Raw genomic sequence first — 27,698 nt, 5'->3', positions numbered from 1 at the left:
ATGTACAAAGATGACCATTTGCATCCAGGAAATGTGCAATTTACATTGTGGGATATCAGCAATTATGCACGTAATGCAGGTTCTAATATATACAATCCACAGACATAATACAGAGAGCATGCTGGTTACATCTATATTTACTTTATTTATTATAATAAATATATTTATTCAACCAAAAAAATGATAAAAAAAAAAAAATGATTACGATTTAATCTGGTGAATCCTTTTTATTATCCTGATAGATACTTAAACTTGACCAAACTATATCATTTCAATTTTAACACACCTCTTATTTCACAAGAACCCATGCATATTAGTCTTAATTGATATAAAATAAATTCTATACCAAGACGTTAATGTTCAATCACATTTTTGTTACACCCTCCTTGTGTTTCTATGGCCGTTTCCACTGTGTAAAGTGCCCTGCTTTGTGTACGGGACATTATATTGTGGGATTCTACACAGTATTATAAGAAGGAAAATGAGTAAATTTGCGATGATGAATCACTTGCATTGACTGACTGAGGGAGTGGCAGTGGGCCCACAGCAAGGCAGCAGCTGGAGGAACCGCTGTTTAATACTTTTTTTGCTTTGGCTGGGTGTGTTACCTGTAAGTCACCAATCATAACAGAGAATTAGAAAGAAAGGGAGCACTGAAGGCATGCATAAAGATCAGCAGTGCGGGCATGCTCGCAGGCACATACACAGACACACACACACACACACAGTGCAATCCACATGTCTAAGGAATTCATGAAGAGACTGTTTAATGTAGAGTAAATTCGATATGGAAAACATATGACCCAATGGATAGAAACTAATTTACAGAAAAAAAAAGGGTCAAAACTATTGCCCACTGTTACGTTTGTACTGTAATTGCAGCCACACCTTCAACTGTCAGAGCTATGAAGAGAGATTGTAGAACCATAAAAAGAAGCCCTAACTTGACAGAACTGCTTTATGCTAGACGCTGAAATGCAAGCTGCATCTGAGAACTTTGCCAAAATATGGCCATAGTGTAGTATGGAAGATGTCCAGTTGATGAGTGAAAGTCCGTAAAATCTGATGACTTGCCAAATGAGGTGATAAAGATGATGGTTGAGCTTGAAAGTGCTCTGCTTGAGGTAGCAGGTTCCCATCAACCAGTAATGGCATGGGATTAAAGATACAAGAATGTGGGTCTGATTTAGGATTTGATTATGATGCTGACTTGCCCAATCATACCTTCAAATATGTAATCAGAAGATGGAGTATCGTTCCCACCAGTTTGAGGCTTTGACTGGCAGTACAATAAAAAGTCAAATCAATGACTGCTCAAACTGATGGATGGCAAGGTGTTGAGAGTCTTCTGCTAAGGACAAACTAAGCTCCTTGCTGTAGGCTTTGCCTTGGGTAACATTGGTTCTTCAAATTTACAGACCTGTTGGCAATTGGAACGCAATAAAGTAGTGTTTATCAGTATAGGTCTTGGAGTATCACTGCCTAACACAATTTCGTGTTTGGGACAGTCCTTACTGCAGAAGCAGAGGGGCAGGGGGTTACTTAATTTGACTCTGGGACAGAACTGACTCAGAACTTGACCTGCGCACAAGGCAATGGGCACCTGTTCTGTCTAGTTCAGCCTCCTTAAATAGCTGATGAATTGAAACCGTAAGTTTGAAGCAGGAAAACTAAAGGGTTACAGTACTCCATGAATAGTGGTATAAAGTTTCTTTGCAATGTTTCTAGCAGATTAAGATATATCCATTGAGCGAGCCAAAAAGGTACAAGAAGAACCTTGCAAGCAATATTCAACAAGGAAAACTGTGCACCTTTGACTGGCATTAGGATTTGACAAATAGGGATTTGGGCTAGGGATAATTTTTTCATTCATTCATTTATAATAACCACTTTATCCTAAACAAGGTTGCACTGTAACTGGAACCTATTTCTACTAGGTGCAAAGCAGGAGAATTTACCCCAGATAGTGTTTGATGCTAGTTTATTACTTTGCACCAACTTTTTTCCAACTGGGGACAATCTGTTGTACAGTATCTAATGTGCCCATCTGCATTTTGTAAGAGGTTGGAGGAAACCCACGAAGCAAAAATAAATCTACACAAAATCCTCCTCAGAGGTCTGGATTGATCCCAGGACCCTGTGGCACCAACAGTGCCTCCATGAAAATTATGTCTTAAGCTTTAGCTATTTCCAAAGTCAATTTCCATAAAGGAAGATGAACATTTGACAATGGATACAGAACTTTGAATTGTCATGGGACGTCATATGTTTAAGTATTAATTTTCTACATGGTGATTGAATAAGAGAATTGGTGATTCTGTGGAATGATCAAGAGACACGTCATACAATTTGGAAATGTCTAGACTACTCTGGAGTTTTGATGGAGACAGATAAATGAAATGCAGGCTCACATACACATACACTTTTATATTTTATGCCCAAGACATGCAGTATACCACTTTAAAATGGATTTTGCTGACCAGGCTTCAAAGAGTATTTTAAACACACAAAAAATGTGAATCACAAATTAAGAGCAACTGATCCTTTTTTTAAAAAAAACCAACCCAACCCAACCCTGCATGTAGAGCTTTTGATCAAGCTGAAGACCACAGATTACCAAATGCAAAATTATCAGTTCCAAAGTCCTAATTAGAAAATGTACCTTTTTAACCATTCTTCAGCAAACAAGCCAACCCCAACCCAAAATACTTTGACCTATCTCAAGGGAATAGAAGAAACGACCATGCTGTGACAGCCATTCTAATCCCGCTACTTCCATTTTACTCCTTGCAAAACGTTTTACACACTGACAAAAATTACTTTTACATAAAAGTTTGGTCTGACATATTAACTACAAAAACAAGTCCTGGATCAACAGCATTCATCTTTATAGACAATTTCCTTTCTCTCAGGGAGATAGTAGAGCAGATTGAGAGCCTATTCAGGAAGTATGAGGCGCACATTTTTCTGGATGGTTCCCCAATCTATTGCAAGTCACCATGCATGCACATGTTCGGCATTTTAGATTAGCCAGTTTACCCTTTTTTCCCCCACATCTGGCTTCTCTGGTTTCCTGCCACAGGAAAGCCTAGAGGATACAAGATGATCACTGAAAACTCCACATAGTAACCTGATCTCAAGGTCGGACCAGGGCTCCTAGAGCTGTGAGGCAGCAATGTTACCCTCTGCACCATATTAAGATACCTCACTTGGCCAGACCATTTTGGCCAGAGTGCCAAGAACAAAATTAGATCAGTGTTACTAAAAACTTTTGCGTCACTCTTGCCTCTGAACCACCATGGCTGGGTCAGTGTTGCTCCAGCAGTTTGAGAGATGATCAATGATATACAGAGATCAACCAACAGAGATCAAAACACCAATCAACCAACTTGATCAAATCAGGACAAATGTCCCAACTTTTGTAAAACACACAAAACAGGAACTGGTTTTATTACAAATTAACTCACTATCTCACTCTCTCACTATCTCACATATCGGTTATCCTTTACAGGATCATGCAAGACCTGAAGTCGATCCCAGGGGACTCTGGGCACAAGGTCAGTTACCCTGGACGTGGTGCCAAACCATTTCAAGACAGAAGAGTACAGACATTCATGACTATTATTTCAGTCTTCGGACTGTGGGAGGAAACCGGGGTACCTAGAGGAAATCCACCAAGCACTGGGGAGAACATGCAGGACTTGAACCTTGTACCTCGATGCCTCCTATAGTTGAACTAGAAAAATGTAAATAAAACATGTTTATTCATTTCTAACTGGCACTCTTAGTACCGTCACCATTTACGTCTAGGGTCCGGGTTCGATTCCTGTCTAGGGGTATGTGTGCATGAAGTTCGCATGTTCTCCCCATGCTTAGTGGGTTTCCTCCAGGTACTCCGGACATGCAGATTAGGCTAACTGAAGTTCTCAAATTCCCCGTAGTGTGTGAATGTTGACATTCTACCACGGTTATAAAAAATGGGAATACATACAACGACAATCACCTTTGGCTTCCATAGTTCCTTGTTGGACTATAGAGGTTCCTAGATAGACTTATGGATATGGATAAGGGATAAGGCTGAGAATGATGACTTACAGTCCTTATATTAACACTTGTAAGCAAAAATCACTTAATTTGCCCAACACACTTGTTCCTACGGTTATGATAAATGACTATGTTAGATTTCTGAGCTTTTAGCTTTTTATGCTTTTTTAATGCATAAAAAAACGATAGTATTCACTCCTAATAGAATTAATGAATTAATCAGAGATCATTTAATATGAAACTGGACTATGTTATTAAATTACACAATAGCTAGCAAAACTATGAAAAGCTGGAGGTCATTTGAAGTTAAGTGCCATGAGTGGTAAAGGAATAATGGCCACATCAAAGCAATATTTCAAGAAGTGAAATCATCTATTGATTTACATGTTAGAACCAATTGAAAGCATGAATAAAGCACTGGAAAGGATTTTCAAGACATATGTAATTACAAAAATCACTCTGGGCAAGATATTTTACCACTATAGAGCGAGCATTCACTTGAGTCACAGCTCGCTTTTCGTTGCTTTTTATTTTTCCATGATGAGGAAAAAAATAATTAATGAATGTGGCTCTTTAATAATTACACATAGTGCATAATTACAGTGGAAACAATTATTTTCAATATATTTTCTCTAATTTTATATCTGGCATTTAAAATTATAGTCATTTACCCAACACGGAGGATGTCTGCATTCATGAGGACTTTAAACCATACGCTCAGTTTTTTTGAGCATGTTAGATAGAATTATATTTATAGAAGCAAACTGACAATCACTTTCAGTCCATATAGACATTATGAAATGGTTGTTGTCAGTCCTTTTAAACAATAATATCTTAGAAAAATTGTACAATATTTCACTCACTCGCTCATCGTCTACAGTATACTGTTTTATCCTATATACAGGGGGCCTGAAGCCTAACCCAGGAGACTTAGGGCACAAGGCAGGGTACATCCTGGACAGGGTGCCAATCCATCGCAGGGCACACACACACTCATTCACACACTACGGTCAGTTTGGGATCGCCACTTAGCCCAATATGCACGTCTTTGGACTGTGTGAGGAACTTAGAACATCTGGAGGAAACCATCGCTTCCATAATGATTTTTTGATTTTCCTTTTGTACTCCACATAGTGAGAATGGCTAACATAAAACCTGACAAATATGTCAAATTCGATAAAATTTTCTCGAAAGATCTGATTTTCCAGACTCTCCAAGAACCCGTCTGCATTACTGATCGGTCCGAGAGATACTGTAATAAACAGACATGCAGTTGCTCAGACGTGTTCGATTTCAGTTTTGTCCAACTACTTAAAGCAGAGAAAACACAAGGCTTAGAACGCTATGCTAGAAACGACACTGTCTAGTCTGATAATCAATTATAGCTTTTAAAGCTTGAAGAAATTCAATTAAGTTTATAAGAGATGCTGGAAAAGCCTATAAAGCGAAGTTACACAGGGAAGTCATTTTGCAGCAGAGCTATTAATCTGTGATTCATAATCAGGAACCACGAGAATCTAAAGTCATTAAGATCGTATGGACTGTCTTGAAAGCTTATTCGTTAAGGAAATCGAATCTATTGTATGGAAAGACGTATAACAATTTCCACCTTTTTTCCCTTTTCTCGAATAAGAGTATTCCCCTTGATGCTAATCTTTTTTACATTAAAGGCAGAAACAGAAAAACAGAAAAGCTTTGACTTTATAATATGTTTTGTGGATCTCATGTTTATCTTCTTACCTGCACCAGCAATAACAATCAAGCCCAAAAAGTGCATCAGCCTGAGGGAGCTGCAGACCACCAACAGGATGCCGACTGTCTGCAAGCCCTCCATCTCCCACTCTTCTTTAAAGAACACCAGCATGATGCCCACACACGACAAACGCTTTTCCTGTCTTCATCCGAGGCTGCCTACGTGCCACCGTCCGCCACGTTCGAAACCTCACACGCTGTCATTGTTTGTAGAGCTCCAGAGACACGTCTCTCCAAACATCTTCATGTTCTATTTCCGTTCTCAGATATTACCTTTCCGCTGTAATCTTTGCGGTGGCTTCCAGAATTGAGCGCAAAAAAAAAAAAAAAAATGTAATGGACTAATAATAAAATGAGCCACAAAACCAAAAAAAAAAAAAAAAAAAAAGATGGAGTCGAAGGTTTAGAATCCACAGGTTTTTTAAATCTGTGGCTCTACAGGTCTCATTAGTTCTCCACGATTAAAGGTAAAAACAATAGGCTAGTGGAGCTGACTTTCAGCACTCCCGTCCTTTCCCCTTGTGGATCTGAGTCACACCTGATTTCCTCCTTCTCTTTTCTGTATCACTTACTTCCTGAGCTTAATTGGGTCACTTTCGTGTTTTCGGAGACACTGGAGGGTTGTGTGATTGGGGGAAGGGTGTAGGGGGGAGGGGGGGATGGGGAGGGGGGTCATAAGGGTGGGCTACGGTAGGCACTCTGACAGATGTGGCACCCTTATTGCTTCCTCACTGCCTCACTCTTTCTCCAGCTCACTGATCTGGTTGACTCTTGCCTACTTACAGTACCTTAGTGTCATAGCCCACAGGAGACAGAAGATGAATACACACATGCACACACACACACACACTAGACTTAATATCCTGTGCCCACAGGGAGCCAAGTGTCTGAGTAAATTCTATGAAATGAGCTAAAGCTTATGAACTTCGTAAGAAATACTTTTACAATTATTCTTACTAAATTAATCCATAAATAAATCAGTCCTTTAATGAACACTCTTAATATGTACAACGGGAAACTTTGTTTGTTTTTGTTTGTTACTAAATCAGTGTTCTGCTTTACATAGGGTTAAACACTTTTTATTGAGGACATTTTTTTTAGTAATACCTACAGTAGTAGACTATGGCTGTGCCTGACAGCATGAATATGCTTCATTTCATGGCTTTATATATCATTTTTAAGACTAGCAATCTGAAGCCATAAAAAGAATTTCATGCAGACTAAAAAAAAAATAATAATAATGCACTCTGGTATCCAGAGTCATAAAGACTTCTACAACGTGCAACTGAACCAACACCAATACAAGACTGGTGCAACTCCAGAGCATGACTGGAGCAAAACTAAACATTAATGGAGCATCACTGTAACAACGCAAAAGCAACACTAAAACAACACAGAAGTGATGCTGAACCAACACTGATGCAACACCAAGACTACAATGATGCAAAACTGAAGGAACATCGAAACGCCACTGCAACAAGACTGAATGACTGATGCACTGAAAAACAACAACACTGAAAATATCACTCTAAAAACTGACACTAAACAACATTGAGGCAACAATAACACAACAGTGAAGTACCGTAACTCTCAAACAACTCTGAAATCAAAACAATGGAGTAATATTAAAGAAACACTATTACAACACTGAAGCAACACTGAAATAACACCGAAACAGCACTTAAACAATATCAAAACAACAATGAAACAAAACTGACACCATAACACGTCAACAAAACTGATGCAACACTAAAACAAGCCTGAAATAACATCAAAGGGACATTAAAACAAAACAACCACAACAAAAAACACTGGAGTAACACTGAAACAAAACAACCACCAAAACAACAGTGAAACAACACCACAACCAAAACACTAAGACAACACTAAAACAAGGTTAAATCAACAATTTAACAAAACTGACACAAAAACAACACTGAAGCGACACTGAAACAACACCACCACCAGAACAACACTCAAACAACATTGAAGAAACACTGAAACAACACTGAGATAAAAATACCACCAAAACAACACTAAAACAAAACAAAACTAAAGCAACAGTAAAACCAAAATGTTACACCAAAACAACACTAAGGCAACACTGAAACAACACAACCACCAAAACAACACTGTATCAAACCTGAAACATCAAAACAACACTGATGAAACACTAAAGTATCACGGGAAAGTAACAACATACAGATAACATTGTAACAATATTCTAACAAAACAAAAGCTGATACTACAACACCAAGACAAACTTTACATTAAGTATAAATAAAACAGGACTTAAACAACACTGAAATAAAACTAAAACATAGGGCCAGGGGTAGCTCAGTGGTTAAGGTACTGTATTGGACTACGGTTCGGAAGATCCCAGGTTCAAACCCCACAACCACCAAGTTGCCACTGTTGGGCCCTTGAGCAAGGCCCTTAACCCTCAACTGCTCAGATGTGTAATGAGATAAAAATGTAAGTCGCTTTGGATAAAAGCGTCTGCCAAATGCCTAAATGTCAATGTAAAACAACGAGACAAAAACGAAGCAACACTAAAGCAACATTAAAAACGCTTAAACAAAACTAAAATAACAGAAACACAACCGAAACACTGGAGTAGCACTCAAAACAAATCACCAAAAACAATCGAGCAAAATAGAAAGAACACAGACCTGGGAGTGGTGTTCTATGTACTGTAGAGGACTGTACTTGTGCCAGACAATGGCCCTATAAATTATTCAAATGATGCATTGAAAGGATATGTTTTGTTACTATTGTGCATTATGCTACCGAGGCGTTAAGTACATCAGGTCTTTTTTGGGAGTCACTGTCAGGTACAAATGAGTAACGGCAACAACATCCATGAGAAATGTTAGTAAAGTAAACTATACTACTGTAGATACCATACTATAGCATCGTGGTACTTCGAACATTACCATGCTATGCACCAGAGGACCTTATAGAGTACCAGGCTGGGTACCATGGCACCTTTGTGGGTACTATGGTAGTATTATAGTATATACAGCTGTACTTTGTTGAATACCCTGGGAGGTACTGTGGCACTCTAGTGGGTAGCGTTGCAGTACTATAGTGAGGAGCTGAATACTTTAGTGAATACCATGGTGCATACTGGGTACCACAGTTGGTAACATAGTATCTAATGTGGTATGTTTGTACATACTGTAGTGTACCATATTAGGTATGTTAGTACATACAGTACTACTGGTATGGTACAAGACCAACACATTAGATACCTGCTGAACTTTAAATGTGATATTAAGAGTTTCAACATACATTATGGTATTTAAATATTACCATTATGGTGCTTAAATCTTTATAATCTATTCTTGACAGTACTCTGGTATGTGTTCCATACAGTAGTACCATACTACAGTATATGTACCATTGTACCAAAATATATACCATGGTAGAACCATCGTGTTATACATGTACTACATCAGCAAGGACCATGGTACTGGTAAAAACACCTTATTACTTTGGTACAGGTACTATCTAACTACAATGGTACTTATACCATGGTACAGTAAAATGTCTTATGGGAGGTTATGGCATAAACTGAAAAAACAATTTAATGGATAAATACATTATTATGGTTGAGTGCTGGAATGTTGTGGTTATTAAAATAATAATAATAAAAAAAAGACTTGGGGAAATAGAACTTTCTTTATGCCCCATAAAGGTTACCAAACTAGGACAACCATTCGCCTTGTTTATACCCCAAGTCTCTCTGGTCATTATTAAGGCCAGTCCAGTTCAGACAATGGCTACCCTGTTACCCACTGAGGGGATTTCAGCTCAGTCCTGTCAGACTAAATTTAAGCCATTTTGTCTCCAACGCTCAGACACACAATACCTCAGCTGGGAGTGTGATAAGAATTGGGACGACAACATGAAAATGGCCATTTCAAGCGGCCAGTTTGGAGCTGTGATCAAAATGCACTCCATTCCTGGTGTGACCTGGAAACGTCAAATAGACTTGAAAGGATGGTACTTGGCATTTTGTGTATTTGCGTTCGAGGGAAACAAAAGCCATGACGCTGGAGCCCATTACCTGCTGATCTTTGTCAGAGCCCTTAGTTATTAGTGTAAAAGTAATAGGCTTCTAATTAAAACAAAGAGTGTAGGGGATTAAAAAAAAAACAGTTTTGGAGTAGTTTTGCAGGTTTGTTGCCGAGAGAGATCAAAGCAGGATCCTCAGACTGGTTTGAACTGATCGGATGTCTAGAGTTACTGTACATCACACCCTATCAGCCAAACAGACAGGAATCAGGCTCGAGTGGGTACTACAGTACAAGTTCACTTTAATAATTAGTTAGTGCTATTGCATGCTTCAGTTCTGTGATTTACTAATTACAATTTTTTTTCTACAACGAACAAACACTTTGTGTGTCTGCACGTGTGCGCCTCTACGGTTAATTAGTCAAAGCACCATGAATTAATTATTTCTCTGCCTTGGGGCTGAAGTGAGACAGAATCATTTAACTGTTGCCAAATTTAGACATCTACCTGCGTAGTAATTCCACTCAACTTTGATTAAAATGACCGGAGGTGAGAAACAGACAAGCGAGCTAACAAATGGTCTCCATTCTCTACCAAATCTGAATAATTTGATTTCAATTAATGCAGTGGAAAGGGATTGGTAATTTTCAGAGGTCATTATGCGCTTTTTTTATTTATTTCTTTTTTTTGCATCCCAGATGCATCTAGGGCACTGAATGATTTACTCCGGCTCCAAAATGTTACATTTACAAGTTCTTTCTAAAATGCCCTGAATAATTACGAACAAATATAAAAACACATTAAATCAGGTATTACTGAATTTATTTAATTAATTCCATAAGAAAAGGCACAGCCAAAAATTCGTAAATGTAATTTCAAATTATTAAATTTAATACCATCAATCTAGGGCTGTTTTCGACTAAGGATTTTCATAGTCGAATCTGATTCGTTTGATTTTGCCGTAGTCGACTGATAGTCGAACCTTTTTTTTTTTTTTTTTGATAGCAGCTAGATTTTTTCCATTTCAAACAAAAGAGTTAAAAAAAAACTAAAAGAAAAACATGGTGTGTAACAAATACCTTTTATTCATTTAAAGCCAGATGGGGTCCTGCTTCAGAGCGCTGTTTATGCAGAGTTGTAATGTGTGGCCCGCGCAGCGCACTCCTTTCATCTTTCCCCAGCGGGGCTGCTGGACCAACTGGTTGGTGCACGCAACCATGTTTGCTGCGTTATCACGAACCACAGAAACGATCTTGCTACTTGGAATGTCCCACTCACAAATGATCTCCGTCAGTTTTCGTGCAATGTGATCAGCTGTGTGACTGTCCTAAATTTTTTTTGTTTCTAAAACGAAACTCTCCAGTCGCCAGTCTCCGGTGATGAAATGTGACGTGACTGTGAGATAAGCCTCCATCTGAAGTGAGGTCCAGATATCAGTTGTAAAACTGACAGCTTCACAGTCCTGTATAGCCATGTAAATATCTGACCGTATCGATAGATATTTTGTGTGCACGACATCCATCACTGTAGCTCTTGTAGGGACGGTGTAGCCTGGCTCAAGTGTGCGCAAGAGTTCGTTAAATCCCTCACCCTCAACAATGCGCACGGGCCTCATATCAAGTGCAACAAACTCCGCAATCTTTTCAGTAATTTCCTTTTTTTCTCTTCTCTGAATGTGGTGGTCTCAAATCAAATTTTTTTTTGCGTTAACCTCGGGGCCGCCGCTGATGCAGACGTGCTGCCTGAGCTGTCGTCATGAAACTGCGGGTGTAACCGTTTCAAATAATAAGCCATGTTGGTTGTCGTCGTGTGATATGAAAGAAGCTGCTGACACAAATTGCACTTAACTTTCTTTGGGTCATCTTTAACCTTCTCGAAATACTCCCACACTTTTGATGATTTTTTAGAAGCCATTGTGAGGCAATAAATCCGTAAATGCTAACAAATGCGGTCCGGACGTTACAGGCCTGTAGTGTGCTGCTTCTCATTGGTTACATAACACTTTCCTACTATTCGACTATGAGGTTCATAGTCGAATCAGACGTCTACGAATCGAATCGTCGAATCCTCGACTATTAGAAGTCAGCCCTACATCAATCATATGTATTCTTTCAGGGAAAAAAAAAAAAAAAAAAAATATATATATATATATATATATATATATATATATATATATACATATATATACACACATTTATTTTATTTATTATATATTTATTTATTTATTTATTTATTTATTTAATTACATTTTTTTATTTAATTTCCTAAAATTACATTTACAAATGTCTGGCTGTGGCTTTTATATTTATGTGTTTTATATATATATATTTTTTTTAATCTCCATTAATTTGTTGGTATCAGCCATAACAACATTAACATCAACACACTGATATATATACCAGTAAACTCATCGATGCCCACAGCGACCAAAAGCCAACCTGTCTGTTACGAACCCACAGAAAAGCCAATGTAGAAAAATAAAAAGCAGAAAAACAGTCAATACCAGCCATGATAGAATACAGTTATGGCTAGTGGAAAATCTTATAGGTGGGACTGTGGAAAAGTGACTAACCACAATTACAGTATGTTTAAAAAAGGAGGGGGGAAAAAAGATACTAATGTTTTAAGCTCTAACCGCTGTAGACAACACCCGTTGTGCTTGTTGCAGATTATTACTCATGAGTCTTAAAATGAAATTGTAAGCAACGTCCAAAGCTGAGTCGTAGCCGTCAACCAGCTGTGTAGCCATATTCAATCTTCAGATTCAGTTTTTTCCATGTGTGCCCTGGTGTCCTCATGTTTCGTATTGGTTATTATCTAACAGGTGCTTCATATCCCTCACTCTCGTAACTGACCATGCTTGTTCTTTCTCTTAAAGACATGATCGATGCGCTCTGAGATGAGGTAATGTTAGCAATGTTGGTCGTGAAGCCTGCTAGCTTGCTACAGTACTCCTCTGAATTGTAGCAGGTTCCTGTACATATGACTAAAGAAAGCTAGTGCGAGATAGAATCAAAAATAAACATAATATGACAGCCTAGGAGAATTACTTGGGCAATTTTCAACCAGACTGAAATTACCCCTGAAAATGGGCAGGTTCACTTCTACACAGAGCAAGCCTTGATGCTGATTGGACCATATACAGAAAGGCAGACGGGAGTAGCACCCTAGAACAGTGACGGCCTACTGTATGTGATTAAGAAATCATGTATAAAAAAACTGAGTCTGATCACTTTAAGGAACAAACCACGCCACCAGAACACCCAGTGTACTACAGCCCACTCGTTACAGACCCCAGCAGGCAAAAAGCCCAAAGGCCACCCACCCAACCTTAACTCCCAAGACAAACAGGTCTGATCCAAGGAGGTCCCAATCCACAACACACAAAGGATCCACTGCCGAATTCCTAGTGCAGCGCCAAATCACAGCGCCCCCCAAAGGCCGAGCAGCGCCATGCCCCAGAGCTACAAGAGGGAACCCAAGTCCTGGCTAGTTATAAAAATGTTAATGTTATGCTTGATCAATGTACTGTATATGAGGTTTGTTTTAAAAATGGTGATAAAATGTTAATTGATTAACATTTGCGGTAATTTTTTAGGATTTTCTTTAAACAGTTTATTATTTATTAGCTATTTACATGATTTAATACACAGGTTCATAGTTCTTAAAGCAACTCTCACTTGGATTTTAATTTTAAGTGATATTAATCCTTTATACATGTAAATTTAGTGCATATTTAATTCCATATTTAAGGAAGTTTTTTCTTGCTTTTTTTTCTTTTTCTTGATCTGATCATTCTGATTTATACATGTTGTCCCACATTTTATGTTTATTTCCCTAATTTTCTTTTTAATTCTGTAAAGCTGCCTTGCAACAATGACGACTGTTAAAAGCGCAAAATAAATATAACAGAATTTAATTACAGTAAATGTTTGCAAGACTGTAAACAGGTTACATTTTATTTTACTATAAGTAACCAAATAAATAATAAAAATAAGTGCCCTTAATAGGTGTAAAAGCTTAAACATGGGAAGCAGGCTCTACTCATCTCATCGTCTCATCATCTACACCGCTTCATTCTGTATACAGGGTACAGGGTCCTATCTGGGAAGACTTATGGCACGAGGCAGGGTACACCCAATCCAATTTACCCGTCTTATTTTGATTTCATTTCCAGAAGCCAAGCGCTCATGCAGAACACCAGGGGGCAGTAAATAACTATACATCCAGCCACCATGTTTCTGCTTTCTGCATCACACCTTATCCAAATGGAGTGCATAGGACAAACAACAAGCAAATCCCAAAATGAAATAAACATACATTTCATGACAAAATGTCAGGGATTTGATCCTGAATGAGTCCTTCTGCTTATCACAATATAAAGAATATAACAATTTACTGCATTTATAAACGATCTTTAAATATAAAGGATCCTGTGGCCAACTTACTGTAATTTCCCATTCTGTGCCTAAAAATGCCTCACTGTTCAGGCATCTTCTGACGTATTGATTTTTATCTTTCACACATGGTTTTACAGGCCGGCTCAACAAATCTCTATTAGAGATCTTAGAGATGTCGGAAATCCTTTAATACCGACACATGACACGGCTACAATGAGGGTTCATATGCCAGACTTTAAATATGGTTATTGTTGTTAAAAAAGTAGATGCTGCGTTCGATAGGACAGTTCAGTTTAACGCTATATTAGCCATGCAAATTGAAAATCATTGACGTAATCTACAAATTTACAAAAGAAAACATAAGTACAGCTTTCTTCTAGATAATGCATGCTTCAAAATGCAGGCTGTCATACAAGAAACCTGGGCAAAATTTTTTTTATCTAAATGGGAACTAATGTAAAATATTGTACTGTATGTTGCCACCACACAGAGGAGCAAAGAGAGAATAAATACTGTACACCGTTTAAAGATAGGGATACTACTACAGTAGCAAAAAAAAAGCAGAGAATGTGTAACAAAGTCACTGGCCATATAAGGAAAGAGTGATGGAACGGCACAGATAAGGAAATGCAAAGTGGAATGGATTAAATGAAATCAAAAGCAATCATGATGAGCATGACAAGAAGAATGAAATGTCCTTCTATGCATACTAATAACACTACATTTTACCCAGGGATAGAGTTTAGTACACAAAGTTTAGTATCAAAATATTTTCAGTCCCCCACAAAATATCTGGATGATGCACCAAAATCATGCACAATCTGAGACCTGGATTATGTCCGTACCATCAGGGTAGAAAAACCCATAGATGCCATAATCTGGTCATTAAGTCAGGTTGTCAGCTGACTTAATTTTTTGCCACATAATGTTTGCTGAGCCTAGACCTGACCAACTGAGCAACCTCAGATCATACTGTAACACTGCCTCCAGATGTTTGTACAGGGGGCACTATGAATGATGGGTGCAAATTCCCTTCCTACCCTGACACGCCCTTCGCTCTGGAATAGGGTCAGTCTGAACTCATCAGACCACCTGACCTTTTTCCATTGCTCCAGAGTCGAGTCTTTTTTTCTTATTAGTCTCACTAAAACATGGTTTTCTTATGACCACGCAGCTGTTTAGTCCCAATCCTCTGCATTCTCATCACATTCTGTGTATGGAAACACTCTTACGTTCATGGCGCTGGTGTTTACTCTTGATTATTTAGCATACAAAGTGATCCATATTCACGACTTCTTTTTTTTCTAAACCATATTTCTTCCACAAAGTTGATGGTTTAGCACTATCTATCCCGGTTTTAATAATGCGTTGTAACCCAGTTCTATTAATTTTAAATCTCCTTAGGTGTTTTCTTTGCTTGATGCAGCCCAATAATTTGATTCTTGTTTTTTTTTTTTTTTGCCAGGCAGTGTGTATTCAAGCAACACATAGAATAAACTGCAGTAATATGTACTATTGTGTATCTACAAGGTAGATACAGTACATTATGCAGGGTACTGTACAGTATACTAAATAAGTATACATAATACAATATACTGTAATAAAGCAGTATATACAGAATAAACTGATCAGCCATAAACCACTGACAGGTGAAGGGAATAAAGTTGATTGTCTCATTACAAAGCTTGCTGTGTTAGACAGCACATAAACAGTCAGATCTCAAAGTGATTTGTTGGAAGCAGGAATATCGGGCGGGTGTACAGTAAGGACCTGACACACTTCGACAAGGGCCAAATTGTAATGGAGTCGTTAAAGAGCCAGAGTTCATGCCGGGTATGGTAGTAAGGTGTCAGAATATGGGGTCTGGGGGGTCATGCTTTGACAGGTCATAACTGTACACAATATTTGGGTGGGTGTTGTAATTTTATAGATATTCTAGAATATGGATTATTATAGATGCTGGAGCTGTATGTCGTAAACAGTACTGCATAGACAGGAGAACTATGCAGAATACAACAGTATTATACTGTACATTTACACCATTTGGTACACCTTACACCTTATCCAAAGTGACATCATTATACATCATCTGGAGGGCCCAGCAGTGGTAGCTTGGTGGTAGTAAGGTTTGAACCTGAGACCTTCTGGTCAACAGTCCAATGTCTTTCCAGTATAAACTAGAGCAATGAGGATGTACAGCACAGCAGTATGAAACAGTATCTGCAATACTTATGCGGTAAAGGAATAATATTTAGTCCTGCGATAAAACGTTAAAGCTGAGCAATGAATATATTGCTTATGTGCAATATTTTTCTCTTTAAGTAGGGTTATGCTGCTTGCCTACTCTGATGGTTTCACCAGATCCCTGTGACAGACTGATAAAAGTCTAATAACAGTCCTGAGATCAATTCCCACATTTCCCTTTTTCACTCTAAGTGTTGTGCATCAATAACATAAAAACTGACCTCGGGCCTGTTTCTGCTGTCACGCAAAAAAAAAAAAAATCCAATGAAAGCTTTATTGCTCTCTTTTGAAAGTTAGAAGTTATAAATAAATGGCAGACTTCCCTAAAGCCTCCTCAAGCAGGGGCAAAATGAGCTGGCTTTTAATTAGTCTGACCTCATATCCTGATGAGGCTGTTAGTAATAGGCATGCAGGAATATATCGCCCCGCCATGAATTATTAATCTCAATCTCAATCCGTGTGTGTGTGAGTGTGTGTGAGTGTGTAAAACTGCAGTTGGGGCTGCATGTGATCTCATCTACCTGAAGACGGATAATGATTGAATAGATGATTGGTTTAAATGGAATTTTAAATGAAGATTTGTGACTGATTTCGCATAATGCCATGAAAGCAATACCAATTTAAGTCTTGATTTTGTAAACAAATGTCTACTGTAGTGTTTATGTAAGTCTTTCTCTGATTCTCTGGTTAACATAGTTAATTTTTTATTTTATTTAATTTTGATCCTTAGTACATTTGCATATTGGGCGTAAGCGTTTTTTTTTTTCCCGTTCATGCATTTTCTTTAAATAAATGAAGTTCATACTTTTTTTTTTGTAATTATTGCAAAACACATTTTTCGAAATAAGACAATGTCTGTTGATATAATAGACCAAATCAAAACCTGACGGAAAAACTATATATTACAAACTTTACTCTGTATCACTAACTAGCCTCTGTCACGTCCAGCATAGCAGAAGACAGACGGGTCCACGCCGGCTCCTGCCCTACTCTCTGCGCAATAAATCAGATTTGCAACCACAAGATCAATATCTATATTACATATAGGGGAAGAAACCTTGTATTGTTTTTCACATGGGGGTAGGAGATGAAAAAAAAAAAAAAAAAGGACAGACATATTTTAAATCATTTTTCCTTATTTGCTTCCTAGCTGAGATTTTTTCATTTTAGGCTCGGAGTCCTAATCATTTCATCAGGACAGTCCAACTGCTGTTCATGCCCACAACGCACTTCTCGCAGCAATACACAAGATGATCAGAAGTTAGACATTGAGTTATATTCAGAAAACATCACTGTTTTTGAGTTTCTGGTTTAAAGCTAGCTAAATGCCCTATCCTCTAATAAACATAGGCATATACAGTATACACACATCAAGACATCCTGGACAATCAATGCTTCCTACATTGTGACAACAGTTTGGAGAAGACCCTTTTCTATTTTAAAGTAATGACTATAAGGACGAGTTTTATGAGTTACTGCAGTGGTAAAGCGCTCGCCCTATCATCTGGAGATCGCGAGTTTGATCCCCGGGTGATGCTGTAACCTCTCGCAGCCGGAGGCCTAGAGAGAGCTGATTGGCCGAGCTCTCTCAGGGGGGAGGGATGAGAGGTACTTAGTGCTCCCACGTTAATCACGGCTCTACAGCCAATCAGGAGCGTCTGTGAGCTCACGCAAGCGGAAGGAGCGGATAGCACTGTCCTCCGAGTGTGTTACACCGCCCCTAAAAGTGCGTGAGCAAGCAGTTCAAAAAGATGCGGTCGGTGACGTCACGTAGGTCGGAGGAAACACGTCATAGTCTGCGGCCCTTCTGACTGAGTGATGGTAGAAGCTTAATGTGGAAGCCCCCTAGTGACGGGGAGGAATTGGACACGTCTAAAAATTGGGGAGAAAATCTGGGAGACCCACCTCCCAAAAAAACTCACCCAAAATCTAGGGAGTCCAACTATATGTACAGTCTTATGCAAAAGTTTGGGCACCCCTTAATAAATAACAGATTTTGGTGATTTTTTTTTATAGAAAAAGGTGTTAAAAATGCACAATATTTTCAGCAAACATTAATGCATAGTCACTTCTTATGCCATAAAAAAAAAAAAAAAAAAACATTATTATGGCACTGTGCTAAAGTTTGGGCACAATATGTGTTCCAGAGTCTCAGATTCTTTTTACCAGGTTTCAGACCTTAATCAGCTCGTTAGATCTGATGCATGGCAACAGCTGTCATTAGTAAATGCCAGTTTCAAAGCTTAACAAATACTTTGACTCTTTAAACCTTCTGTGCACACACTTGCAGACACTCAACAACCATGTGTTCCTCTAAGCAGCTGTGTAAGACTCTGAAAATTAAAGTTATTATTGCCCACAATGCACGAAAGGGCTACAAGAAGATAGCAAAGCGTTGTCAGCTTGGAGTTTCCACAGTGAGAAATGTACTTAAGAGATGGCAGTTCAGGGGAACTGTGGAGGTCAAGATGAGATCTGGACGACTCAGGAGTGGTGGTGCACCGTTCCACAAGACCTCCAGGGTCCGGGTTCAATTCCCAGCCAGGCTCGATTCCCGTATCTGTGTGCATGGAGTTTGCAGGTTCTCCCTGTGCTTGGTGGGTTTCCTCCGGGTACTCCAGTTTCCTCCCACAGTCCAAAGATATGCAGATTACACTAATTGGCGTTCCCAAATTGCCCATAGTTTGTAAATGAGTGTATGAGAATGTGTGTGCCCTGCGATGGATTGGCATCCTGTCCAGGGTGTACTCTGCCTTGTGCCCTAAGCCTCCTGGGATAGGCTCCAGGTCCCTGTGACCCTGAACACAGGATAAAGCGGTATAGATGATGCTGAGTGAGTGAGTGAGTGTTTGTTAGGGTTGGAGAGACTGTAGGCACAGGATAAATGCAGGAGGTAAGACTTTTAATAAATTCATTATATAAAACAATCAAAGGAAGCAAATACCCATACAGGAACGACCTAAAGAGCAATAGCACTGACACTATTTACCGGCAGGAACAACATCGGATAAAAGATGTGAGTCACTGAGTGGTAAAACAAGAGAGCTTAAATGCTTGGACAAATTAGGGAGGTAATGTAGAGAAAAGCATTAACAAGTGCAACCTGGGGGATGAAGTCCAACCATGAAAGGGGTTCTTCCTGACAATGCACGGTACACAGCAATATTCTTTATATGCTGCCCTAATAATTGCCCAAATACACCGTCTGGACAAAGTCTCACACTCTAAGATTTCATTCGATCACATTGAGCTTCAATCACAGCTCACAATGTGGTGGCCAGTTCATGAGAAATGTGAAAATTATTACCCAGGCTCTTAAAAGCACTCTTTCACAGTTCGAGTCCTCGAACAAGCTCTTGCTATCGGGGATGAAAAAGCCCATTGATGTGATAACCTGGTCATTCAGTACAGTGACAATATCAACTGACATAATTGCCACCTACTGTTACTGAGCCTGGACGTGTCCAACAGAAACAACCCTAGATCATAACACTGATCACTATGTACAGTAGGCACTATGCAGGATGGGTCGCCTCAAGTGCTTCCCTTCAACCTTAACTAATCAGATCACATGACCATTTTCCATTGCTCCAAAGTCCAAGCTTTACATTCAAGGATTCTTCTCTTGGTAGCTGGTAGATTTAGAGACTCCAGGGAATTCTGCGCATGTGGTAGGAATAAAGACTAATGTTGCATGTAGGGTATCACTATGCATATACGCATTGACACCTAAGGGCAGTTTGGAATAACCAGTTCACCTTTGAAGGTGGCAGGAAACCAGAGAATCTAAAGGAAACCAATGCAAACATGGAGAGATGATGCGAAACTCGACAGGGAGTGAAAGTAACCCGAATTCAAGATTCGGCCAAGGATGCTGGAGATGTGGTAAATAACTGTAGAGGAATATGAACTATTTTTTATATATATATTGCTATTTGAATATCTATAATGCTTAGAATGCAACACGTATATACCAAGTAATGTTACAGTTGGAAATGGGACAGACGTGCAAAAGAGTTACAATTCTTTAAAAGGAAATTCAAAAGACTTTGATTTCAGAACAGTAAAACCCATTTGTTGAACCAACAAAGATATTTTTGCCTCTGCTTCATATAAAATTCAGACTGATGAAACATTTCACGCAGGTGATGAAGTAGGAAAATTGATGGTTTTCGTTATTTGAGGCAAAATTTTCCCAAAATAACTGATGACAAGATTAAAGAGAGCATTTTCATTAGTCCAGAGTTTAGAGACGTCATCAATGGCAGATCTTTTGTCATTGAGATTTTTCTTGTAAGTTACAGGGCACCAAATTACACTCAGAAAAATGTCTTAAAGTATATAAAATAATGATGTCACTGAAGGACCGATCCATAATATCGATCATTCGGATTCCAGATGATTACCAGTATCACCATGATTCCCTGCGATGGTGGCAGACCCATAACAAAGTCCGACGGCAGGGAATGAGCATGGGGGATGACGTACACCAGGGCCCGTATTCACAAAGCTTCTTAAGCCTAAAAGTTGCTCCTAGTGATGAAATTCTAAGAAAATTCTTAGAATTATGACATTTTCTTAGAATTTCCCCTTTAATTTAGGACTAAATCTTAGGAAAGATAAAACTGATTCACAAAATATCTTAGCCCTAAAAACAGCTCCTAAGGCAAAAATGGTTAAGAGTAGAGAGGAGGGCTTTAAAGAGGCTTAGGAGTTTCTATAGCAGAGGACAAAATGGCGGAAAGAAGAAATATTCTTCAAACACTGAACGTAAAGCTAAAAGTAAACACTGCTCTACTGTCCAATTTGATTTTCTTGTTTTACTTCCTTCCATCTCTCTTGGATTTTTGGCTACATACCATCCAAAAGTGCAACTTAAATAGACTGTCCTATAATCATGTAAATTGGTGAAAGCTGAGCCATTTTGCTTCCATTAATCTGAAATATATTAAAAGTAATAAAATCATTATGATAAATAAATGTAAGAACTTAAATGTAAAATACATTTGGCTGTTTAATTATCTTTAAGATATCTATCCTATAACAGAAACTTTGCATAAAGTAGCCTGTAGTCATGCTTATACAATTTCTGTATGTACAAACATTTCGATTTCACTGTCTTTTCTATTATCATGTATTCGATTTTCACAAAGAGCGCATTTCAAGACCTTTACAGAGGTCAGAGGTTATTTTTTATTAACCAATCACAGTCCTTGAATTGCTGCATCATCCCTAGCAACGGGGTCGACCACACCTCCTCACTAAGATCAAGGTTTTTGTACTGTCCTTACTCAGAGTAGCTCTGAGAAGTTTCCTAAATCACTTTTAGTTTAGGACTCCCAGCTAGGAATTTTTAACCTAAAATAGGAGCTCTTTAAGAGAATTATAAAAAGCTTTGCGAATACGGGCCCTGATGTGTGTGTGCAAGGTTCCGTGTTTTGGGCACACACCCAACAAGCTGTCACACTGGCGTGGATGTCTCTATGTCTGTCTTTCTGCATGATGACGTTAAGCCTTTGATAGGTTATACAGGAAAGACTCCTTGATATACATGTACAGTATTGCCCCATACAGTAGCTTTTGTATTCTGGTGGACAGAAAACAACCTTCCTCTAGAGGGAGTGAAAGCTGGGAGTAGGTTAATGGTACAATCAATGGACATTTGGGGCATTGTGCCTGGCCTCTCCATTTTTTGGAGAGTGGGAGGTTGGCTGGGGGGGTAACTAAAACAGGTTTTCTGACCCCTTCAATCTTTTAGGACACAGTTATAAATATGGTATCGCCCGAATGGGGATGGGTCTTCTTGTGAGTCTGGTTACTTATTGTTAAACAGCGGTCTGGCCTGGCTATGGACCCCGCCCTTAGTGTCGTCCATCCAGCACAGATAAATACGGTGTGGAAGTTTCACCTGTGATAATCCCAGCTTTTATTCCCCGTAAAAGCTCAATGAAATTTTCAGCTGACTCTGGGTTTATCAAGGCCTCCACGCAGCCTTTCGACCCTCTCCCCAAGTGAGTTTGGTGAAGAGAAAGAGAACTAAAATGTAGGGTCAAAGCTTTGTCCGTCCCTTGGATGACCTGCCCACAATACAGTCACTTGATCTTTTTTATTTGTAGGTAGTCTAAATGCATGGGTTCTCTTAAGGATTCCTAGAGTACAGCCTGCCTAAAAGGAGATGAGAATCCACGCCTATAAGCAATGGATCATGAAGAGCTAGCCAGATGTTTCCTACAGGTGTTTATCGATTCTACTCAACAACTCATACACCAAACAACTCATACACTGAGTGGCCCATTCCGAAGCAGCGGCAGATGATATAAAATAACGTGAAGCATGCAAGGGAGAAGGAGTACAGGGAGGCGACTTCGGGACTTGATCAGATGTAGTTGTAACTTGTTCCAAGCTAAAGGCGCTATAGTCAGCAAAGCCCTGAGTTGGCTCTCTTAAATCTCCTCTATGTGAAATCATTAACTCAAATAACTTAATATGGACAAACAATAAGTTTTCCCTCAATGTAATCTTCTTAACTTAAATGACATAATGATTACATTAAGCTTTCCCTCAATGAAACCTCGACTAAATATGAATTCTCAAAACTCATTCTGGCTGAGCTTTCCCTTAATAATAAAGCTTTCCCTCTAATAACACTCTCAGAGCTCGAGCAGCATAAAGCTTCGTAGACAGGTGGCACAGAAATGATGTCAGTGCACTAAATGAAGCACACGGAGGGTTTATAAAGGTGCATGACCAGGTGTTGTGCATTTTCTTTGATTACCTGCCTTCCGGCGTTGCCTGGTAACTGGTGTTATAAAAGCCCCTTAAGCTGGGCAGTCACTGCATTACACTTAAAAGGAATTACAATGACCTGCTGAGTAATTCAACAGCAACGTACGGTCAGGAAATAGTATTAGAATATATTTTTGCTAAATGTTCTTGATAGTCGTGGTAAGTTTGGATCTCGAAAATCCTGCCTTTTGGTTGCCATATTCACTAAAGGTGTTATTTTATCCTTTTATTACTATTGCTTTAAATGCACCAAGAGCATACCTGTTGTGGGTAACCTTCTGTGAAATGACATTTCTTTTATTTTTATCTTTACAATCAAGCAGAATGGGGTCATCCATTTGAGAGAACTGAGATAATGCTATAAATAACTTCGTCCATGACTTATGGAGTGAACTGTATGACAGACAAAGCTACTAGATCATTATTTCTAGTCAGCAACAGATTTTTTCCCCCGTTTCTAGTCCCTGACTGCTGTATATTATTTGTTGAAACTCCTACTTTTAGTGTTTTATGGAAATCAAACCCAGACCAAGGCAACAGTGCTAACACCTACTGTAGCCATCGTGCCTCCAGGGGGGTGATTAAAGTGTTGCATATTACTTTATGTAATGAATAAAGTATATATTCCCAAGCACTATGATGTCATAGTGTATAAAGGGCCCTATTGGATTTTTTTTTCTAAACATGCTCAAAAAATCATGAAAACCAGCACACACAATCGCACAGGTTGGAATCTACTGCCATTAGGACGCGTGAGCAGCTGGGCCCTGGGCATGGGACAGGGCCCTCACGCTAGATTTTACTGCATAGCTCATACACACTTGGACGTATACATATGAAACCTGTTGCACATTAAGATCACTTTGGGGTGAATAAGTATCACTGTGTGTGTCATGGGTTTTACTTAACAAGAAGTCAGTTATTTTGGGTTGGTTGCAAAAAGCACCCAATGGAATTTGACATACTCCTCTAAAGGGATTTATGCGATCGCCACCAAACCAAGCGAATGTGACCTCAAGACATTAAGGATGCAAAATTGCTAAGGGATTTTTCACATCTCAAACGGTTGAGGTCACGATGCCTTGAACGTATGCCAAAAAGTGGCTAATAACTCATTAAGTGACATCATAGGTTGATTCTTTTTTTCCCTCATTTGGGGTTTTTTGAAGGTCTTCAAATGAAACTCCCCCTATTCAAAGATGATGTCATAATGGTATTGGTACTGAATGTCCCATTTAAAGGCATGTTGCCCACTGTCTTTCTGGTGCGGTGACAGCACAGGTGCTTGGGCCCAATCATCGTTGTTTGCAACTATATTTTTATTTGAACATTTTAAATGCTTACCATTTACCGTTTAAAATAAGCTTTAAACAAACTGAACTATATAAACTCAAAAGTGTTAAAGTATAGAAAGCATTTTTAGCAAGAGTATGGAGAGTCTATGTAGAGTAAAGGATGGTGAAATATGATAAAATTATAATGTGATTCTTCGGTAATATGCAGTGAAAAGTTAAAAAATAATTACAGTATGGAACCTTTTTCTAAATTCATTGTATTATGTTCATGTAGCTGACTTTTCCACTCAAAGAGTTAAGGGAACCCGCTCCGCAGTACGGTAAACACACAAGTCAGGAACAACCCTATGGCCATTACCTTAAATTGGCCTCCATTCTTACTTTACCCTTAGATAACTTTCAAATATGATAGACCGTATGAATATTTCATAAATGTGCGACTATGAGGCATTGTTGTTCTGTTGTTATTAGAAAACAACTTCACTCTGACATATACACAGCAGAAAAAATAAAGAGCATTTCAACATGGACTAATGGATCTCTGTGACACAGCATAAAAAATATTAAAGGATTCCATTATGGCAATGCAAAAGATAGCTTTATCAAGGCTAATTGTCATCGATCAAAGGCGGCAGTTCTGTTGCAGATGCTTAGATGTGAAGCCTGAAAAGACTAATAGCTGTTGTTGGACTCAGACATAAAAGTTTTATTCAAAGATTGTGTGAAGAAAGGCCTCTGGTTTCTTCACAGCCCATGCATTTTTAATAACTTGTCAGGTACAAGTATAACAAATCTTAATGTTTTCCCCAGACAAACCCCCCACCCCGCCCCCCCTCCCCTTCCTTTCCTTCAGTCATGATGGCTGAGCACTTTGTGGTGTAATTCAATATTAGAGTATAAATCCGTCCTAGAAACTTCTTGCTAGAAATGGTTTCTTCTGAAGGTTATATGAGGTTAAATGAGTTAATTTGATTTGATAGTTATTAAAATGATGTATGATAGAATGTTTTATTGTTATTATTTAGATAAGATTTACTTGGCATGAGTTACAGTATACACATTTAAACCAGCTTTAATTAATGCTTGTCAATTTTATATACAACATAGTATATAAAGACTTACCTTTTACTTTTATATAATGTTTAAACTTGGACCTACAATAGAAATCTATGATAGTGTATATTTCATAAAGATACATAAACGGCTTACTAAAATATTTCATGTTCGTGATGTGTTTGTTTTTGTGGAATCAGAAATGTTCTGCTGCAATCATAACTTTACAATGCACTGATCGGAATTGGATTCCATTAGATTCAATGTTGCAATAATTAATAAACTGTAGACATTTTCGTTCAGATTCAGTTTAAAAAAATAAGACTTAAAAGCTCAGATTAAAAACATAACGTCGTGTTCTTTCAATGATAGTTTTGGTAACAATAAATGAAATAAGAAGTTTAATTTTTAAGCTATTTGCACATCAACTTTTACCCTTGGAATGGTACCCTTAGAAGTTCGTCTCGCACCTTCAGGATCCGGGTTCGATTCCCGCCTCAAGGTCTGTGTGCATGGAGCGTTTATGTTCTCCCTATTCTTGGTAGGTTTCCTCCGGGTACTCCGGTTTCCTCCCACCGTCCAAAGACATGCAGGTTAGGCTAACTGGCATTTCCAAATAGTCTACTACAGACTTCCTTGCGACCCTGTATACAGGATAAGGTGGTAGGGGCGAGGATGGAGAACCTTGTACATTTTCTAAAAAAAAATTATAAATTGTAATCTTTTGTGCGTTTCCCATCTCTATTTTTCTCTTATTCCATTAAGCATAGCAAAATTTAAGTTATTTATGTTCCATTGAATTTAAATGTTATATGGGTCCATGTCTTCCATTCAATCAAGACTATAGATACCTTTTCCCCCCCCTTTTTTATAGCAAATTACTACAGCAGTTGCATAACATCACTAATAGAAGTCTAATAGAAGAAATGTATTTTCTAAGCCCTGGATGTGCTCTTGTGCTATATAACTAATACTGGTCTTTTTGTAAGTACAGTATTTAAAGCCTATTCTGGAAAAAAATATCACTTTGTGGCGACCTTTAGTTAGTCAGAAACAATGTGGCTGAATGACGGACATGAACCTCCTCCTCTGATCTGATACAATCTCAAAGGGATGCAATTTTTTTCCAACCAGACAGGATTAACACACAACCAGCACTCAAGCTTCATTTTAAATTTCAAATAAAAATATTAAGAGTAATGTGACTGACATAATATTGTTAATTAGAGGTGTTGCGACTTTTTCCAACCCACCCATTTCCAACCCTATAAAGCAGAGTGATGAAAGAGACTGAACAGACAGACTGGGGAAAAAGAGTGAAAGAAGAGAATTCACTGTATATTTAAGTAGAAACGTCTAAGGCCTTGAGGCTTGATTTATTCGTTACTTTGAGTAGACTTGCAGTGCATTTTAGTTATGCGTAAAAAGATTTTTAAAGGACGTGCCTACAGTAGGACCAGGTGGAGTTGAATAAAACCACAAAGAGGGGAATATTCTATTCGTCTAAACAATGTATCAGTACTGTTCTGGACAGACTTGAAAAAGGATACTAGTCCATAAAAATTACATTTTGAACATTATGATTCTTTAACTTGTTGATTTAAAATGACTCTTATACTAACCTTTTTATTGAACATAATACCCCCTGACAATAGTGCCAGTCAGCTATAGCACTGCATCAGGTTCAAAAGCTATCTATCTATCTATGGCAACACCACAACATCACCTTTATCATCTTAGAAAAAAAATTAATTACCATTTAAGCCCATTGCATTCTGGACCTTGAATTCCAGCATATGCAATCTTCATTACCGGGACATTTAATTTCTTATTATTATTATACTGAAATTGGAATGCAATCGAGATCAAGCACCAACACCCATACTCTTGCAAATTACCAGTAAATCCTACTAATAAGCAATTTCAAATTTAATAAGCAAAACGATGGCATAGTGGTTAGCACTGTGGCCTCGCACCTCCAGGGTCAAGGGTTTGATTCCTGCCTCAGGAAACCTTATCTGCCTGTCTATTGGTGTTCTCAGATTGCCCATTGTGTGTGAGTGTGTGTGTGTCCTGGGATCGATTTGCACCCTGTCCAGGGTAT

The 27,698-nt window shown here is 38.5% G+C and overlaps 1 protein-coding gene across 3 annotated transcripts in view; it reads right to left on the bottom strand.

Moving 5' to 3' along the window:
- LOC128508699 (Kv channel-interacting protein 2-like) overlaps positions 1-27,698 on the bottom strand; it is a 249,530-nt gene that overhangs the window by 9,416 nt on the left and 212,416 nt on the right. The window contains exon 2 of one of the 3 annotated variants that reach the window (XM_053480143.1): positions 513-608. The exons of the other annotated variants lie outside the window; for them this stretch is intronic. Coding sequence (XP_053336118.1) covers positions 513-608 — 96 coding nt within the window. The remainder of the gene's footprint in view (positions 1-512; positions 609-27,698) is intronic. 3 annotated transcript variants of the gene reach the window in all.

Source organism: Clarias gariepinus, chromosome 20 (genome assembly GCF_024256425.1).
Source record: "Clarias gariepinus isolate MV-2021 ecotype Netherlands chromosome 20, CGAR_prim_01v2, whole genome shotgun sequence".
NCBI classification, from domain to species: domain Eukaryota; kingdom Metazoa; phylum Chordata; class Actinopteri; order Siluriformes; family Clariidae; genus Clarias; species Clarias gariepinus.
Note: the sequence above shows the minus strand (reverse complement) of the source record. Positions and strands in the feature narration are given on the sequence as shown.